This window comes from Haliotis cracherodii, unplaced genomic scaffold (genome assembly GCF_022045235.1).
Source record: "Haliotis cracherodii isolate W230 unplaced genomic scaffold, xgHalCrac1.p SCAF_10, whole genome shotgun sequence".
NCBI lineage: Eukaryota > Metazoa > Mollusca > Gastropoda > Lepetellida > Haliotidae > Haliotis > Haliotis cracherodii.
Window position 1 is genome coordinate 47,679,453 of NW_027266265.1, and position 19,871 is coordinate 47,699,323.

The 19,871-nt window shown below is 40.1% G+C and overlaps 1 protein-coding gene across 1 annotated transcript; it reads left to right on the forward strand.

The window, feature by feature from the left end:
• Window positions 1-18,584: 18,584 nt before the first annotated feature.
• Window positions 18,585-18,998, forward strand: LOC139453861 (involucrin-like). Its single transcript, XM_071235313.1, has one exon. It carries the CDS (start codon window positions 18,585-18,587, stop codon window positions 18,996-18,998), a length of 414 nt encoding a protein of 137 aa, XP_071091414.1.
• Window positions 18,999-19,871: the final 873 nt, after the last annotated feature.

Below are 19,871 nucleotides of genomic sequence, written 5' to 3' on the forward strand. Positions count from 1 at the left end.
TGCTAGAGAGATTCAGCACGTCAGAATCGTTGCACGGCAAATATTTGGATGATTTCGAGAGATACCAACAAATTTAATACTGATAGTTCCTTGAAAAAGAGTTATTTTTTACCTTTGTTATATTATCATTTCATGTGTGTGGTTGCCAGAAAATTAATTATTTTACATCTAGAAGTCATGCCTGAACGACATTATGTCTAAAAACACCATGGACAGAACATGAATTAGATGCCTACACGGTACTGAACTGATCAAAAACGGTAAATACCGCCGGTGCGATGCAGGGTTTCAGATGGGTTCATATTTGAGGACATTAAATGATTGTCATCGAAACTGTCCTAAGGGTATTTTTCAATTTTGTGATGTGTAGAAGGCTATCCTTTAAAGAAATTCTAAAATAGTTAATTAATACAAGTTTGTCTCTAGCATAATCACTGGCGATGTAAATTGTTAACTCCCCGAGCTGTTTTTATGGAATTTATAGGAGAATATAGGAGAATAAACTGTTTTAAGTTATCTAAATCACTCCAAACAACACTCTAACAGCTGATTATTTTAAGTAACTCTTAAGCAATCCATGCTTGTCGTAAGAGGCGACTATTCTCGAATATTCAAGAAATAAGTTTGAATTATTCTACGAGAAGAAGAAGAAGAATATCTATTATACAAAACACCCACAGGGGGCAGGGTACAAAACATGAACATGACTAATTAAAACATTGACATACAAAACAGAATACAAATATTGTATTGTATTGTAAACCTCACATACTTTAACAATGTCATGCTTAAAAACCATTTTCCTTTCAATGTACGCGTTTGGCAATTTATACATGAGTCATAACTTGTTCAAATTCTCAAATTCACCCGATCAATATGGAAAGGTTTGATCTCCGATCTAAGGGAGGCAACTCAAAACTCCGAGTATTGATCCGACCACTAGCAACCGGTTCTGCACTGTGATTTATTCGATCGTTAAGTACACGGAATCAGCCCAACGCGCCATCACGAAAATAAGACGTTTGTGTATTCATGTCCCCGCATCAGCGAGGCAGGACCTGGCAGCATGCGAAGTCTCAGAGTACCGCTTTTCAAACCTTTGCCTGAGCGTTTTAACTTGCACGGAACCCTTGCGAAAAAGCAAACAGCGCGATAAGTTCTCAGCGGGAGACAATTAGATTTATTCTCAGTTTCTACGATAAAATCCAATCCAACATTGCCCGTTCCTGCTCAAGTCATGTCGACAGAAAACCCCAGCTAGGAAACTTCAAGTCTGGAGATAAACTTTCCTGTTCCCGTTGGGGTGGGATTAATCACTGCTTCGTGCGCTGTTATACTCGCTTTGACATCACGCTTACAGAATTTATCGCTGAAATAGCGCGGCATCATTAGGGAGGGGTCAAGTCGGTAAAGTATGTCACGCGGCTAGATTTGTCAGTATTTACAGTTACAGAGCTGTCGGATCTGTGTTACTGGAAGTCTAACATCGTCTAAGTGAGATGAATGATATGTAGACATCTTCAGGAGAACTGCGTGGGTATTTCTCCTGCGATCGACCGTGAAATAGGTTAATGCAACTGAGTGAGTGAGTGAGTGAATATGGTTTTACGCCGCTTTTATCAATGTCCGAACAATAGAAGCGGGGGACACCAATGGACTTCATACATAATACCATTGTGCGAGTGAGTGAGTATGGTTTTACGCCGCTTTTAGCACTATTCCAGCAATATCACGGCGGGGGACACCAGAAATGGGCTTCACACATTGTACCCATGTGGACAATAGAACCCGGGTCTTCGGCGTGACGAGCAAACGCTTTAACCACTAGGCTACCCACCGCCCCATTACCATGGCATGCGATGGCTGGGAAAATATACCACTCAAATTGTATTTCATATTTCTATGGTGAATGTGGACATAGTCAATCGATGTCTGTTTATCTTAAATAAAACTATCATTACTTACCACTGCATTTATATATATATATATAATTCTCATCTTTTGTATATACTCATATATGTTTGTTGTCACAAATAACTAACTGTACAGATACGTTCATGTGAAGAAACATATCGTATTGTATTGTATAGACTAACATTTAGTCTCTGAAATCTTATATTACACAATATCCTTCTTGATTCTAAAAATAAAATAAAAATACCTAGAGCTGGCTAGACTTGCTTTTGTATGAGATTCTATATAATTTTTTTTTCATAAAATAAATATATTCCACAGTCATGGTGCAGGACTCCGTATTGAATTGTGATACTTAATATATATTCGTGCCTCTTTTTCGGGGGATAAAATGTTTTTATCCATTCTAAATCTCTCATGTGTGGATATTGGAATGGCATTAAAAAGCTCAATAGAGACTTTTAGCTTGATTCAGTCGATATCTATAATACTTAGGGGTTACGTGCCCACGTTCCCGGGTATTGTAGGAGTCAAACCTTTCCTGTAAAAAAAAGAACTATCTGACTGTGCACTTTTTCTCACTTAAGCACTAAGTATTTAGATTATGGAATCAGCTTCACACTCACAAGTCTCGTTTAACCCTCTTGGTGCCAAGGGACCATATATGGTCCCTCACGTTTCACACCCGCATAGTGCCAAAGGACCATATATGCCCTTTTTAAACCGTGAATTTAGATATCAAACACTGAGTGCAAAAAGTCAAAGTTATAACCATCTTCACCCCAATCATCTTAGCTTTAACATGAGCGGTATGCAGGCTGACTGACGTCCAGGAATCACGAGGGTTAAGCTTTTTATTATATGTAATGTAATCAGATGGCGCTGGGCAACCTAGTAGTTAAAGCGTTCACTTGTTACGTCGAAGACCTGAGTTCGATTCCCGCTATGTTTGTTAACACTTTGTTTGCCAAGCAGTCAGAACTATTCCAGCTGTATGACGACCGCCTGTGAATAATCAAGTCCGGACCAGATAATCCAGTGGTTGCTACTTTGATCAAAGACCATATCTGTGCAGGTACTACTGGGTTTCACCAAAGTGGTAAACGTCTAGGACCTGCATAACTTTCCTCCCACATTAAGCTGACACGCCGTGATATAACTGGAATACTGATCAAAGCGGCGTTAAATCCAACTCACTCACCCACATTATAGTGTCATCGATTATGAGAATGTCTGCATCAAAGAACCACAACGGTGTCTATTTCACATATAAATGACAAAAGCAGGCACTTCTGAGTGAGTGAGTGATGTTTGTAAATTGTAACGTCCATACGCAGTTATTGACAACATTCCAAATTATCATCACATGTGTCTGTCTTCTGAGTAGTTTTTATATCCATCACAAGTAATCTTTCATTTACTGTGGAAGTCTCACGTTCAGCTAACTCTGGAAACCGAAGTTTAGATGTCTACTGTAATATTATATATTTTGCGCTTCACATTTTTCAAGTCAGGTTATATTCCGGTATGACGAAGCAAACCGCGCGTTGTTACAATATATCTCTGCAATAAATATTTGACAAATGGGTAATTCATATATAATAAATTGGTTATTTACGCGTAACCCGAAAATAAGATATCCCGGATACATGGTGACAGAACCATTGGGGAAATTGCCAGAATGTATGTGAAGGTCATAAGGGCACATTACTCTAATCAAATTACAACTAAATCGGAGTTCATTCCCTTTGCTAACATTATATTAAACAATGGTTCTTTCCGTCTGGATTCTTTTTCATCCAAATATAACAGGCATTTTATAGTTTCTTTGAAATTTGGTTGTATTTTAACAGACATTTGCAAGTCACATAGCCGGATGTGTTTTACAGCTGTTTTTTATATCAAAAGAAAACATAACACTATTTCTGCACGTTCCAAAACGTAATGAACATGATGTAGATTATGTACCACGTTTTTTTAATGTACAAAATAACATTAATTTTAAAAAATGAAACGGAAATAGCGTGACCTGAGGAGAATTCAACATTCTTGGTCAGTTTTGAACGATGCTACGCCCGCGTGTCGAGGTTGATAAAACCACCAACAGTCAACAGCAGAATGTTTATTTTATTGTGAGAGTGAAATCTAAATACATCATACGAATATCTACCCTTATCAGCAGCCATGAAAAGCCAGGAAATTCTTCATTCGGTTCCCACTTGGCCATGCATGTAACACGACACTGCAAGAAGTAGCAGTACTCTTCGGATTTAAGCAAAAAGTCAACAATCACCATTTGTGTCGGAGAAATATTTGTCAATTCGTGTTTACACGTTGCCGTAATCGTTATCTTAAAGAAAGCAAGTTGTCACTTGAACGCAACCGTATACCCCATACACAAGTTCTCACGCTTAGCGCCCATTTAAGCTACACGTAAGTAAACACGTTCTCTTTCGTAAATAGTTTATATTGCTCTTGTAAAAATAATATCTTCGTAGGGAGAATTTGGAAAATAAGCAAAACGCTCGCACCCATAGCCCCTGAATTGCCAGTTGTTAGGCTCCCGCTTCACCCCTATCATAACATCATTCTGCCTGTCCGTACCGTTAGACCCAAAATATTCAACAAAATTGTATTTTTGTTATTTTTTGTCACTCCACGATCGTCCCTCGACTGTCACTTCAATACAAGATCCGGTTACCTCCCTTCCATTATCTCTCCAAGCAGGACTTGTCAAAATTGCAAATTTGACATCTTGGCACCGGAGATTGTAATCGCAGATGAATTATTTCCAGTGTGGCCCGGACTGAGGGGTGGGGGCAATTGGAGGGGGTGGGGGGATCGGTTGGGCTGCGCGAAGGATGGTTTTGAGGTGTGACGAAAGTGGTGTTAAATTATTTGTAAATCAGAAATATACTTTCGCAGACAGATTTTCATTTGGAGATATGGTCTCAATTGTAGATTCATCATTCACGATTAATTTACTAGTGGAACTGCGTTGTTGAAGGAATATGGTTAGTGAGCAAGCATTTCAGTTATATAATGGTGTGATATAAATATTGATTGAGGGTATTGTGTGTTCCCAAAAACTAATAATAAGAAATGTATTTTAATATGATCTTTGTTATAGAAAAAACATCTTGTTCCAGACACATTGCTCTGAAACACTGAGAAACGATGTTCAGTTTACCGGAAACAGTCGAACCTCGTTAGTCCGGAAACTCCACATGCTGGACAACCTTCTTGGCAGTTCATATACCAAAGAGAAACGGTACCATGAACTTATTATTCGTTTATCCGGACATGCGTTATGCCGGACGACTTAGATTGGAACGTTACTGTACGGATTAACGAGGGTCTAGTGACTGTCAAACTGTCAGGCCACTGCAACAGGGATTTTTACTAATTCATGTTGAGGATTGTTCTTAAATTGCAATTTTTAAAAATGTGAAATAGGGGTATTTTTTTTTATCAGACAATCATGATTCCAGTTTACCAGTGTAGACGTAAATGATACGTTGATATTGTGTGTATTGTTAGCAACATACTATATTACCATGGTGACGGTGTCGCCTGTCTAGCTGTCCACCGTACAATATGATCATTGTAAATAATCTACACCAGTATCAATGTCATTTTGATAATGAACACTGTTTATGTTTATGTTTATGTTTTTCGAATTTGTTTCATTGCCATCGTATATACCCTATCCTAAATAGAATGGCTATTCCACGAATACGAAGATCCCCAAAACCTTTATACCTTATACAGTGAACCCCCGTTAATCCAGAATTGACGCTTTCTTGAACACGTTGTGACAAGGGCCCTTTTTGGTCGACTCAAAATGACAAATTGTGAAAAAGAACATTTGATTTTTTTATGATATATATCACATATGTTCAGATTGTTCTGAACTTGATATTGTTCTCTTCCAGGGTTATGGGTAAACAAACTCCAATCGGGTAGTGGCCGAAGATGACATTTCCCCAGATGACTAACCTGTTATCTAGATATCCTGAAAACTACAGATTGGACAAAGGACCTTGACATATTGATAATATAATTCTTCAAAACGTATTGACTGGTATTTTGTGACACAGCTGAGTCATACTGCTGGATCTGGTATTGTCGTCAGACAACTAAGAGGCGTTAAAACGCTAGTGGACGGTTACTTGACCTCTTCCAAAAGGGTCCATCAGGTGAGGGACCACCACCCTTTCTAGGACAGGAAGTGTTTTTGTCACTACGTCAAAACACATTTTGTCTGTGAAAGGAGGCGACAAATAATATTTTTTGTTTTCAGTAAAACACGAGGGAAAAGACTTTTTTCAAATTTTCCACTTTTTTCATCTTCTCCTTGAACAATTTACCCCCTCCCCAAAAATATCAAATGGTAGGGGATTTATTTAGCTGTTCTCCAAATTGAAAATTAGAGGTAGGTTTAGACTAACATATAGTCTCTGAAATGAACATATCATACAGAAAATAAAAATCTAATAAAAAGGGAGCCCAGTGATTCTCTTCATTTTCATACTGCAGTAATCTAGACTTGCCAAACATTATAGACTTGCATGGGCTGTAGTTGATATAAATGTATCAGGGTCTGTAAGACAGACTAAGGTAGAGTGGACCAATGTTGGTCCTTGTCACTACGTCTTGACCTCTCCAGATTAACGGGTTTCCCCTTATTAGCATATAAACGAACCCAGTAGTGACCATTCAAATGGGGATGTTTCCGGATTAAAGGGGTGTCCTGTTTCACTGCCCGCTGTTTGCGATGACTGTTATTCTTGATGTTGAAGATGAGTTCCAATTTGTTTTCATGTGTCTTGACCTGTGAAGATCCGGGGTAGAATAGGTCTGCAGCAACCCATGTGGCGTAAAAGGCGACTATGCATGTCGTAAGAGGCGACTAACGGGATCGGGCGTTCAGACTCGCTGACTTGGTTGATGCACGTCATCGTATCCAAAATGCGTAGATCGATGTTCATGATATCAATCACTGGATTGTCTGATCGAGACTGATTATTTACAAACCGTCGTCATATAGCTGGAATATTGCTGAGTGAGGCGATAAACAACAAACAAACAAACAAACTAGCAAACAAACAAATCATGTGTCCAGCATACGTAGACGTTAGGAAAAAGTAAATATCCAAATATTATTATAAACATCCATCTGTGTATAAATATATTGAAGTATTGGTTTGCAAAAACCAAAACTATTAAGTTGTTATTCGGATATATGTGTTCGAAGCCTATCGAACTGGGAATATATTTTTAAAAGATTCTGTAAATTTACATCCTCATCATCTTGATTAGAATCCTGCATCCCACTTCCACCTACGCCTTTGGAAGAACATCTCTGTGATCACTGCTCCGTCCTTGAAGATGAAGAACACTATCTGATGTCTTGTTACAAATATTCAGATGTAAGGCACGCCCTGTTTTTCCTTAAGAAATAATTATTTTGAAAGCCTTAATATCACAGAAATATTTAGTCTATTTTTTCAAATATTGAACCAGGTAACATAGAAATAATCTGCTATCATGTATACAACTTCAAATAAATCTGAAGACCTTATCATAGATAATCCTAGGTCATAACATGATATTTTCTATTGGTACTTTGTACTGTTACCCTGACTTACTATGTATCTGGTTATATAGTTTATAGAAAATTGTCATTGGTTCTACATGGAACGTTTGCGCAATAAAATCTTGTATATTGTATATTGTATCTTGTATCTTGTATCTTGTGTAATGTATCTCACACTAAGAACTGACCAGAGGCAACTCGTGGCTTGTACCATGTTTTTATCGATCTATCCTAATGTGTGGTGGATGTTGGTGGACGTTCGGGGTATTTGCGCGTCCGTGTCACATATATGGCCATTTAATTGCACCACTACATGGCCATATGACAATCAAATGTTGTCTATGGCAATAATAACATTAATGTTAAACAGGATTGGCAAGTCTTGCAGTGGACGTGATATCGATTATAAGTGTCACTTTTTGTCTGCCTGTCTATCACATGGTTTAACTTGACCGCTACATGGTTATATTTGGCATTCCTGGCCCCGTTTCGCAAAGCGAATTTAGTATTAAGCCAATCGCAGGCCTACATTACAGCACACCGTTGTCAGTATCAGAATATACTGATATATGTTTGAACTGAGATCCCGATACATTACGTGTACATAATATTGAACAGAATGTGGCCTTGTATATTTCAAGATGTCTATTTCATAACGACTGACATGCATCTCCGTGCGTCAGTGAGGTCAAGTAGTTTCCGTAATTAATAGCTTGGTAATATACACGTGTACATGTACATGTCACTGCACGTCACTGTCAGTCGGTGGATAGCAACTGTCACCACCTACAAGGTCCAGCTAGACGACATGTAGCAGTTCCATTAAGGTGACAATCTCATGATTAATTGTTCAATTATGCACTGGGATTGAAACGAAAATAGAGCATACAGACGGCACGGTGTCTCCCATGCTATTAACACATCAGAAAAAAAATGTTGGGTTCTGTTGGAAAACGACCCAATGGTGCCAGAGGGTGCTATATAGATACCAGGACCTAAAGCCTCTTCACGCGCCGGGGGTCACAGTCCCTCCCCAATCCTTTTCCTGCTCACCTCTCTTACATTCCGGGGAGTATTAGTGTTCCTCCATTTGCTGCTTGACCCCTCCACCCCCTTCGCCCCCACCCCCACCCAACTTCACCCATCTCGGTTCCTCTGCCCCCAATTCCCTGTGTGCGTCCCGCTTCCCACCCACTCTTGCTCTCGGGAGATTCATTTCCTCACCTTAATATCCCGCTCGATCTCCCCTCCCACCCCCACCCTTCGAAGTTTTAATTCCCCCCTCATTCACTACATCCCCTCACCTCCACTTCTCATCTTCATCCCTTTGCGTTGAACACCATTTATCACATCTACGGCAACTTTCCTGCCTTCTCCCCCTTCCCCGAACCTCTCTCTCCCCATGACTACTGCCCTACTCGCTCCTACCACTGCCCCTCCCAGCTGAGATATTCAAATTTGAAGAGACAGACTACCAATTCCAAAATGTAAAACTAGCTTTGTTCAACGTTCCTGCCAGGAACCCAGCAAGGCGCGCCCTGCCCTTCGCCTCGTTATGTATCTATCGATGTTTACAAGTGTACCGTTATAAAACCAATAACGACAGACACCTGATATTCTAACTGTGAAGAAATTACCTCAATCACCACGTGTTATCTGGCTGCACTGACGATGTAAGTACAAGAGAAAATATTTCAAAATTCGAATCAATTTCCCTCCGCGTCTTATCTCGTTGAAATCTACAACTCGTGTCGGATGCTGATTTCACCGTGTCTCTACATGGGGGTTCGAACCCAGACACGGATGTCAGGACAAGTAGCCTATTAATTTCAGATAAATCCCTGCTCTGCGAGTTCTTATTTAGGAGCTTTCAATCAGCGCGACGCTAAGTGTTGATTTCACAGCGATATCGGCTAGGTCCGTGCCCATGTCATGTCGATTGCACTGGCGTCGGTTTCACGACCAATTGTCAGAACTCAGGGTGAAATGTACATTGCACCGGTACTGACGCAAATGACACTCGACGTCTCCTCTTTCCCAGAAGGAAAAGTGATCAAGAACATTTAAAAAATGAGCAAAAAGGATGAGTATGGATTGGCAAATGTCATTTCTTATTTAAACGTCCTAACGGGATAATTCATTTGAACCAAATCAGATTTATTTTCATCAAATATGTAACCTTCAAATATCATGAAAACGGTATCGATATTAAAGAATCAGGATGTTTTCGCAAATTGATAATAGGTTTTAACCGTTATTTATCCCAAGAATAAAAAATTGTTTATTGTACAGAACACCCCCTTAGGTCCCATTACAAACCAGTTGCATTTTGGAGTAAATATAATTGTTATAATATAACCCCACGTGTGTATCAGGTATACTGTGTTGTGGTAGCATAGTGTTTGTCGCAATGATGATCATGCATTTCAAATAACACTGTTATAGGTAACAGACAATTTTACAATTATGCCGAGAAATTCCTCTGTAAACATATTCAGCTTTCTAACAATAAACAGACAAATATTATCACTGCCCCCACCGGTGACGTCCCTTGGTTGACAGATGCCATTTTTCTTGGCCAACAGAGGGCGTGGGAAAGTTTGCGAATGACCATTCCAATTGACCACGTGATGTGACGTACATGCGCAGTACGTCTATAACCTCGATGTGAGATAGGGTGTGTAATGGTGCTGAGACATTGTCTAGTCGAGTTTATCGCCAGGTTGATTGGTCTACAAATAAACCCATGTGAAGTGTAACGCATTTCACATGTGAAATTGGAACGTTTTGACGTATGACGTTTAGCCATAATTGAAACACTTAATTTCTACTATTCTAATTAAAGTTAACGTGTCTGTGTCAGTGATAGTTTTGTGTTTGTGGTTCAATGAATAAAAGCGACAAATCCATTTCCATATTCATAACAAATATCTGCCCAAATCAGAGTCGAATGTACGATTAATACCTTCTTCTGCATTTGAAAGATGTTTGTACCCGGCCCAAAAAGGGTGTATATTTTTGTGCAATAAAATTATCTTATCTTTGCTGAAACGTAGCAGCAATATCTTCAAAGGTTGAAATCTATTGATCTTATTTCTTATGATTGGCAATGAATGTATAAATGGCAATAAAAGAAGCTAACTAACATCACTAATTAATAAAACAGAATATTTATTTTAAACTGCAACATAACACTAAATAAGTTTCTTTCACAAATATATAAAACTAGATAGACTAACATATAGTCTCTGAAATGAACATATCGTACAGAAAAAAACCAGTTGTTTTGTTATATTAATAAAAATCTAATAAAAAGGGAGCCCAGTGATTCTCTTCATTTTCAGATACTGCAGTAATCTAGACTTGCCAAACATTATAGACTTGCATGGGCTGTAGTTGATATAAATGTATCAGGGTCTCTAAGACAGACTAAAAACTAGATAATTCTCATGGAATAGACATTCATATAGGCTGGACAAAATGTTTAAGATCAATCAGGGACCATATTATATTATATTATATTATATTATATTATATTATATTATATTATATTATATTATATTATATTATATTATATTATATTATATTATATTATATTATATTATATTATATTATATTATATTATATTATATTATCTCTGGATCAATTTATTCAATTTTGTTCCGATAATAAGGAAATTAAGAATTTTTAACGTAATTATGTGCAATCATATTTCACTTCCTTTATGCATAGGTCAATCTTTATTCATTGGTCATAGAATAACACCACATTTGTTGTGCCGTTTGAATGGAAAGCAAGCGGCAATACATGAGACATTGAAGTGTGTTACCAACTGATATTAACATATAAATGACACCCCTTGCGGTGTCATCACCCGTGACAAGATATGCTTAAGTCACATTGTCCATCCTGTAACCACAAAGAACCGACAGATGAGTATTAATCCTCTATTCAAGCCTCCTAACTAAGTCTCTGGTTCAAGTGTAGATCCACGTGGGTTAGTATTGCGGTAAAGGCAATGAGTCAACGTCAAGTGCTGTCTTTGACAACTGTCACTTTCTGAACCACGTGGGAAAAGGTTCTCGAGAATCTCAAACATATTCTCACCATCTCATCATTATGTCTTGACCACGTGACACCATCATCTGAGACTCCGATCTCCGAACAGCTGACCGTTTGTCACATGGATGATGAGGCCACTTAGCCCTGTCAGGCTTAGGTCACATGGGATTAACTCCGCAGTAAATCCCACGCGCATTCTGTGCGGAGCTACGACATGTCATTCTGTGCGGGATTCATACGGAATTCTGTGCGGAGCAGTCATTTCCGCTAAGCCTACACGATACTGGTGTGAACAAAAATGGGTAGAAGTCTTGTTATGAGAATGCAAGTGTAGTTACGGCAAAGTTGACAAGTGATGTATATTTTCTTGTAAACAGATCGCAGGATTGTTTATGTGTCGTACGGGTCAATCTGGTGCAAGTCTCGCGCTTCGTGTCGCTGCCTGTAGCCCAGTTGGGGTCGACAGTTCAATGACGTAAATATTTGTTTGTCTTCTGAAACTTCTCAGCAATTCAATGTTATTGTGTAGACAAAGACAAATTAATCTGTAAATGGTTTTGTCATAAGTTATGTACAAGAAAATAGTGATGTAGTCTTTGGACAACAAGGGCAGAGAAACTGTCGAACTTTATTTTACGATGCTTGACATGAAGATAACACACAATAGGATGCGACAATCTGTCCACATTCCAACGACTGATGTAGACTTGTTCAAGTCTTTGAAGAAATGATGAACATTATTTTTAGTTATAATGATAAAAAAGAGGTGTTCCAACACGACAGACTAGTGTCCATGTCCGGTGAGTGTGTCTAAATTTGCCAATTATGAGTGAGTGAGTGAGTGAGTGAGTATGGTTTTACGCCGCTTTTTTAGCAATATTCCAGCAATATCACGGCAGGGGACACCAGAAATGGGCTTCACACATTGTACCCATGTCGGGAATCGAACCTGGGTCTTCGGCGTGACGAGCGAACGCTATATCCAATAGGCTACCCGACCGCCCCTTTCCAATTATGAGGACAGGGTTACCAGATTGACGAGGATGTTTCTGTCAGTACACTTTTGGACCAAGACAAACATTGACATGTCAGAGAGTAACGAACCTAAAACGAAACCTGCTGTGAAACCCGTTAATCCAGACAGTACCCGTAGGGACTTAGTCCGGATTTACAAACTTTTGGATAAACGAGTATCATAGGTACGGAATTGATTCGGCGTTTCCAAAATGATTGCCAGGTGGGCGCTGTTTTATTAAACAACACATAGAATATAAGTATATTTACAATAGTAAGAATAGTCTCTTTGTTGAAATGAATAAAGCCAAACAAGCTTCAGTTAAAACATTAACGGTTCGGATAATTTTGTTCCCAATCATATCCGAGAATTATCAAGTACTAGGATTAAGGAACTTTCGGGAGAAACCTTTGAGGTCTTTTCCAAATATGGCTGGAATATCCATTCTTTGCTGTCGACATGATTGAGGAAAGAACTCGAGTGTGTACTCACTATTTATGAGAATCAAGGCTGTTTTATAAGAAAACATATAAATATACCCTACTGCTTTCTTGTATTAAAGTTCACAGAGACAATTTGCCTTTGTAAATATTAAACATGATAAAACTAATTGATGATAACCGTTTCACAAAACCCCTTTCTTTTCCGAAAAACATGTTTCCAGGGTAACAAATAAAACTGTTGAGCTCTACTGTCAAAGAAATGAAACGACTTCCGCGCGTTCAAATATGAAAATCGACAGCAATTTACAACATTAAATGATTTCTCCCCAGGGGGTTTACCCTCTCCTTTCGTCAGCCCGGGGGTCAAATTTCTTTCACTCCTCTTTTATTGAATCATTTCGTTCCCCTCCCTCCGTTTACATTCGGCATATAAGAGGGCCAGCGTAAAACAACGCATCGTGGCCTTTCTCTATTAATTTTCAGACCTTTAAATTGCAAGCCCTACGGTGATGCTGTTCGCCTCTAAAGAGGTCTTCAAGCTTTGTGGACGGCACTGAAATTACCCCTTGCAGGCAAACGGTATGCTGTCGTACTCCGCAATATTTCAATATCCTTTGCAAAGAAAACACCCCCGAGTAGGAGCAGAGGCGGTTGAGGGGGATACGAACGGCTAGAAGAGGGGTCGAGTGCTTTGAGTGCTGGAAAGGCAATTTCTGCAATATGCCTTAAATAAATATACTCCTGGTTCATGGGTGGGGGTATTTGTGAAATCAAACTTGAACCACGAAATTCGCAACTGTAGAACGTCTCAAGATGAAACAATCTGGGGAAATTTCGTGGTATTATTTGTAGTTTGTTATTTCTTTGAACTGTGGAACATGTTTGATTTAAATAGCTGCAGAAAAAAGGTTCACAATTTGATAAATTCGGTTTTTGGATGATGAGCGGCATATTTGTATAAATTGCAATTAAGGATTGAAGTTTGAGGGTTTTTTATGTATTTTATCACACGAAAGTTAACAGAACCGAGGAAAAAAGGATTTAATTATAAAATGATCAGAAAACCATGACACTGGATTTAAACAATACACAGGGTGGTTATTACTCGTGTCCTTTAATCTAATTTCGTTTGAGGGATAAAACGTCTGAAGAATGATTCATTTTTCTAGCATTTGTAGGAATAATTTGATATTACACCCAAAATAAAACTCAGAGAACAAGATCAGAAAACCATGACAATGAATCTAAACAATACACACGCTGAACATTGCTGGTGTCCTTAAATCCAATTTCGTTTCAGTAAAACCCAGAAGAAGTTTGTGGTTTACCTTCAAATAGCCTTTTTTCGCCGTGCGTTACAGCACCAGACACGTTTGGCTTTGATCCTGAAGCAGAAACATTGTGTTTTCCACCAGCTCGAGCACTGATAAACAGATCTGCTGGCCTAGTTAACAAGTTTCGCCAAGAAAAGCCGATGACACAACTGATACGCCATGTTGGACTTCCGTTACAAAATGGCGGAGCACGTGGAGCACGTGCATCTCGCGAGGAACGTGACTTGAGCAGAAACACTAATGAGCGTTCGTGGGCAACTGCCAGGTTTCGCGAGATTTCCTATTTACATCGTTGCCCGGTAAAGAACTCGGCGAAGCTGCGAAGCGTTATTCAGCTTAGATGTAGCAACACAGGGTTCAGTTTCCCAACAATGTGAATGTCGTTTACAAGATCAAACGAGTGAAATATACACGCCCCTGGATATGACTCTTTGATATCCAAAATGTCGGTTCTTGCTCATTATATGGGTTAATTTGCTGTATGGATTTTGTGTGGTTTTTAACCATGCAATGATTGTATATTTTACGTGGTGTATTTGTTTTTGTTTTTTTATTTGGTGTTGTCTTTCACTGCATATGTTTATAACGGGCATATGAGACTAGATAATTTAGCAAATCATATTTCTCCTGTCTTTGTATGGGTCTACGTCCGGTAAGACGAACGCATGTGGTATTTGTAATTTCAGCAAACTTTCAAAATAACTATTGCTCAGCTTCGTAAAGATCCGGGTTAGAATTGGCCTTCAGAAACATCCTGCTTGTCGAAAGTAGCGACTAACGGGATCTACTACCGCACCTCATTACCACCCTGACCCGTGAAGATTCGGGATGGAATAGGTCTTCAGCAACCCATGCTTGCCGAAATGGCGACTATGTTTGTCGTATGAGGCGATGGATCGGGTGGTCAGGCTCGCTGACTTGATTGATGCATGTCATTGATCTCAATTGCGTGGATCGATGCTCATGATATTAATCCTTGGATTGTGTGGTCTAAATTCGATTAATTTACAAACCGCCGTCATATAGCTGGAATACTGCTGAGTGCGGCGTGAAACAACAAACCAACCAACCAACCATTACCACCCTACTACGTCTACTACCTCACCCTCATTACCACCCCTACTACACCCACTACCCCTACTACGTCTACTACATCCACTACCCCTACTACGTCTACTTCCTCATTTCTACCACTACTACATCTGCTACCTTATAACTACCCCTACTACATCTACGACCTCATTACGACCCCTACTACATCTACTACCTCACCTCCCTCCTACCCCTACTACGTCTACTATCTAACCTCATTACTACCCCTTCTACATCTACTACCTCACCTCACTACTACCCCTACTACATCTACTACCTCATTACTACACTTCTACATCTACTACCCCAACTCCCTACCACCCCGTCTACGTCTACTACCTCATTACTACCCCTATGACGTCTACTACCTCACCTCCCTACCACCCCTACTACATCTACTACCTCACCCCCTACCACCCCGTCTACGTCTACTACCTCATTACTACCCCTATTACGTCTACTACCTCACCTCCCTACCACCCCTACAACGTCTACTAACTCACCTCCCTACCAGCCATACTACATCTACTTACCCACCTCATTACAAACCCTACAACGTCTACTACCTCATCTCACTACCAGCCATACTACATCTACTACCTCACCTTCCTACCACCCGTACAACGTCTACTACCTCACCTCATTACCACCCTACTAGTTCTACTATCTCACGTCATTACCAACTCTACTGCATCTACTACATCATTACCACCCCTACTATATAACTCCCCTTCTTCATCCCCAGAGTATATTAACATCCCTGCTATCTTCACTTCTCCATCTCCATCCATCCATCCGTCCACTCTCGCGTTCACTCAGCTCCTCAAGGCAAGTACAACGATAAACCCAAGAAGTTGGCGAAGCGCCAGTAAAATGTCCACGTAGCCAGGGAACTATGTCACAAGGGAAGTGAACGCATGCGGCCACACCAACTGCAACTTCGTGCCTAAACCTAAATACCAATCTCACCGAGAAATAATACCGTTGCCAAAAAGAAGTTCCTGATTTTGTTCTGACTACTGAGTTCAAGATAGACCGCATAAACAGGGACCTGGGCATCATTAGGATACTAGTATACAGTGATCTCACTTTAACACAGACCCCTTTAACACAAAGCAAGCAGCACGGTATTTAAAAACAAAAATAGTTGTATTATTGCACTTTATGTAAATTAAAGAAGAATTATACAATTATTGTTTTGTTATCGCCACCCAAAACTAGTTTTAATATGTCTCTACGTTTGTAAAAAACAAATTCAGAAAATCCATGTTTTATCATTTGTGGCAGTTGTTTGTATATCTCTCTAATACATTCTGATTTTGCTTCAGAGTGCTACAATTTATTTCATGTTGATGGACTACGGTTTTCCTGTTACAAGACGCCTAGGGACACTGACTAACCCGGCCGTCTCTATGTGCCTGCGCGATGTGGTTCAGACTGCCGATCCCCGCTAACAGTGCTATTATACACGCTGGGATATGAGTAGCAAGTCGCTCAACATTCTGGTACATGGGTCTTCTTCCATACGCGTTCTTCGGCTTAGTAAAAATTGCTTGATAGTCTCTATCAAATATCACTGACGAGAAAACGACAAAATAAAAGTCAAAGTAGAGTAAATAGCTCAACGGTCTGCTGCAAGACTAACACGTGGAAACCGAAATACAGTTATATATATGTTTAATGAAATAATTCTATGGAGGACCCCTTGTGCTTCTTAGTTTCTGGCACCAAAGCTGGGAAGGGGGTGAAGAATGGGAAGATAAAGCTGAAAAAGGGATGATAATGGGATGCTAGAGCTGGGAAGAGGACGTAAATGGTAAGCTAGCACTAAAAAGGGGATGCGTATTGTATTCTAGAGTTGAAAAAAGGGATGCGAATGGATGCTGGAGCTGAAGGAGAATGAGAATGGGATGTTAGAGCTGAAAGGGGAATGAGAATGGGATGCTAGAGCTGAAAGGGGGGTGAGAATGGGATGCTGGAGCTGAAAGAGAATGAGAATGGGATGCTAGAGCTGTAAGGGGAATGAGAATGGGATGCTAGAGCTGAAAGGGGGGGGGGGGGGTGAGAATGGGATGCTAGAGCTTAAAGGGGTGTGTGAATGGGGTGCTAGAGCTGAAAGAGGATGAGAATAGGATTCGAGAGCTGAAAGGGGGATGAGAATGGGATTCTAGAGCTGAAAGAGAATGAGAATGGGATGCTAGAGCTGAAAGGGGAATGAGAATGGGATGCTAGAGCTTAAAGGGGTGTGTGAATGGGGTGCTAGAGCTGAAAGAGGATGAGAATAGGATTCGAGAGCTGAAAGGGGGATGAGAATGGGATTCTAGAGCTGAAAGAGAATGAGAATGGGATGCTAGAGCTGAAAGGGGGTTGAGAATGGGATGCTAGAGCTTAAAGGGGTGTGTGAATGGGGTGCTAGAGCTGAAAGAGGATGAGAATAGGATTCGAGAGCTGAAAGGGGGATGAGAATGGGATTCTAGAGCTGAAAGATGATGAGAATCGGATGCTAGAGTTGAGAAAGGGGATGAGAATGGGATGCTAGAGCTGAAAGAGGATGGGAATGGGATGCTAGAGCTGAAAGGGGGATGAGAATGGGATGCTAGAGTTGAGAAGGGGGATGTGAATGGGATGCTAGAGCTGAAAGAGAATGAGAATGGGATGCTAGAGCTGAAAGGGGTTGAGAATGGGATGCTAGAGCTTAAAGGGGTGTGTGAATGGGGTGCTAGAGCTGAAAGAGGATGAGAATAGGATTCGAGAGCTGAAAGGGGGATGAGAATGGGATTCTAGAGCTGAAAGATGATGAGAATCGGATGCTAGAGTTGAGAAAGGGGATGAGAATGGGATGCTAGAGCTGAAAGAGGATGGGAATGGGATGCTAGAGCTGAAAGGGGGATGAGAATGGGATGCTAGAGTTGAGAAGGGGGATGTGAATGGGATGCTAGAGCTGAAAGAGGGTGAGAATGGGATGCTAGAGCTGAAAGGTGGGTGAGAATGGGATGCTAGAGCTGAATGGGGGGTGAGAATGGGATGCTAGAGTTGAAAGAGGATGAGAATGGGATGCTAGAGCTGAAAGGATTATGAAGGGTATGAGAATGGGATGCTAGAGCTGAAAGGGTGATGAAAATGGGATGCTAGAGTTGAAAGAGGATGAGAATGGGATGCTAGAGTTGAAAGAGGATGAGAATAGGATGCTAGAGCTGAAAGAGGATGAGAATGGGATGCTAGAGCTAAAAGAGGATGAGAATGGGATGCTAGAGTTGAAAGAGGATGAAAATGGGATGCTAGAGTTGAAAGACGATGAAAATGGGATGCTAGAGCTGAAAAGGGATAAGAATGGGATGCTAGAGCTAAAAGAGGATGAGAATGGGATGCTAGAGTTGAAAGAGGATGAAAATGGGATGCTAGAGTTGAAAGAGGATGAGAATTGGATGCTAGAGCGGAAAGGGGATAAGAATGGGATGCTAGAGTTGAAAGAGGATGAGAATGGGATGCTAGAGCTAAAAGAGTTTGAGAATGGGATGTTGCAGTTGGGAAGGGGATGAGAATAAGATTGGGGTCATGGTTATATAAACAATCGGTACACATCTGTACTCATCTGGGGTCTGTAAGAGCGGAAGTCTACTGCCTTTCGGTGTCTGTTTTGGAAATAAATACATAAAACTATAGATTGTATCGGTTTTGAAAACACTGATGCCAAAATATGCCTCATACATTTATAAGAGAAATAGCAGATGAGTTATAGCTTGACTTGTTGCCTTTTGGCTGAGAATGAATTATTTTAGATGATGAATAGTTGCGTCCATAACGGCCCTATATAAAAAGTAAAGGATGATAATACGATGTTATCTTAAAATCATAATACAACATCCCTAGCATCCTAGTCAGTCCAGTTCGACGTTTAATACACGGTTGGAATAAGGACTAAATCTGTGGATCACATCAAACAAGTTAGGCAATTCGAGATTAACGTCATATGAATTTTATCAAGCTTGGTGTGAGTGAGCCTTTAGCAATATTCCAGCAAAATCAGAAATGGGCTCATCGTCCGCCCCTCAAGCTTGGAATGTCCATGAAAAGAAACTATATGTATGGTGTTTTAGAAGTGTTTATCTACAGATCATTAGGGTATATTAGGGTCAAACAACTTTCCCAATCAAAGAAAACTGACCCAATGTCATTGATCGAACACCTAGTGATAATTGCCAATCAAGCACAATTGTACATTAACATGTGTCGATAGCTAAAGGGTCAACATACACAGAATACATAGGTCTTCTGTACTCCGCACGACGATGGCCGGCCATCTTCACAAACTGATTGCTCCTACTTGCGCCTAGAAGACAAAATAGATAAAAATATAAAGATGAAGACAGAAAGATTCAACTAAAAAGGAACAGTTTCTGTTGCACTAAAAA

What these genes read in the sequence shown, in the direction of transcription:
- LOC139453861 (XM_071235313.1), top strand. Translation starts at nt 18,585, where the DNA reads ATGCTAGAGTTGAAAGAGGATGAGAATGGGATGCTAGAGTTGAAAGAG.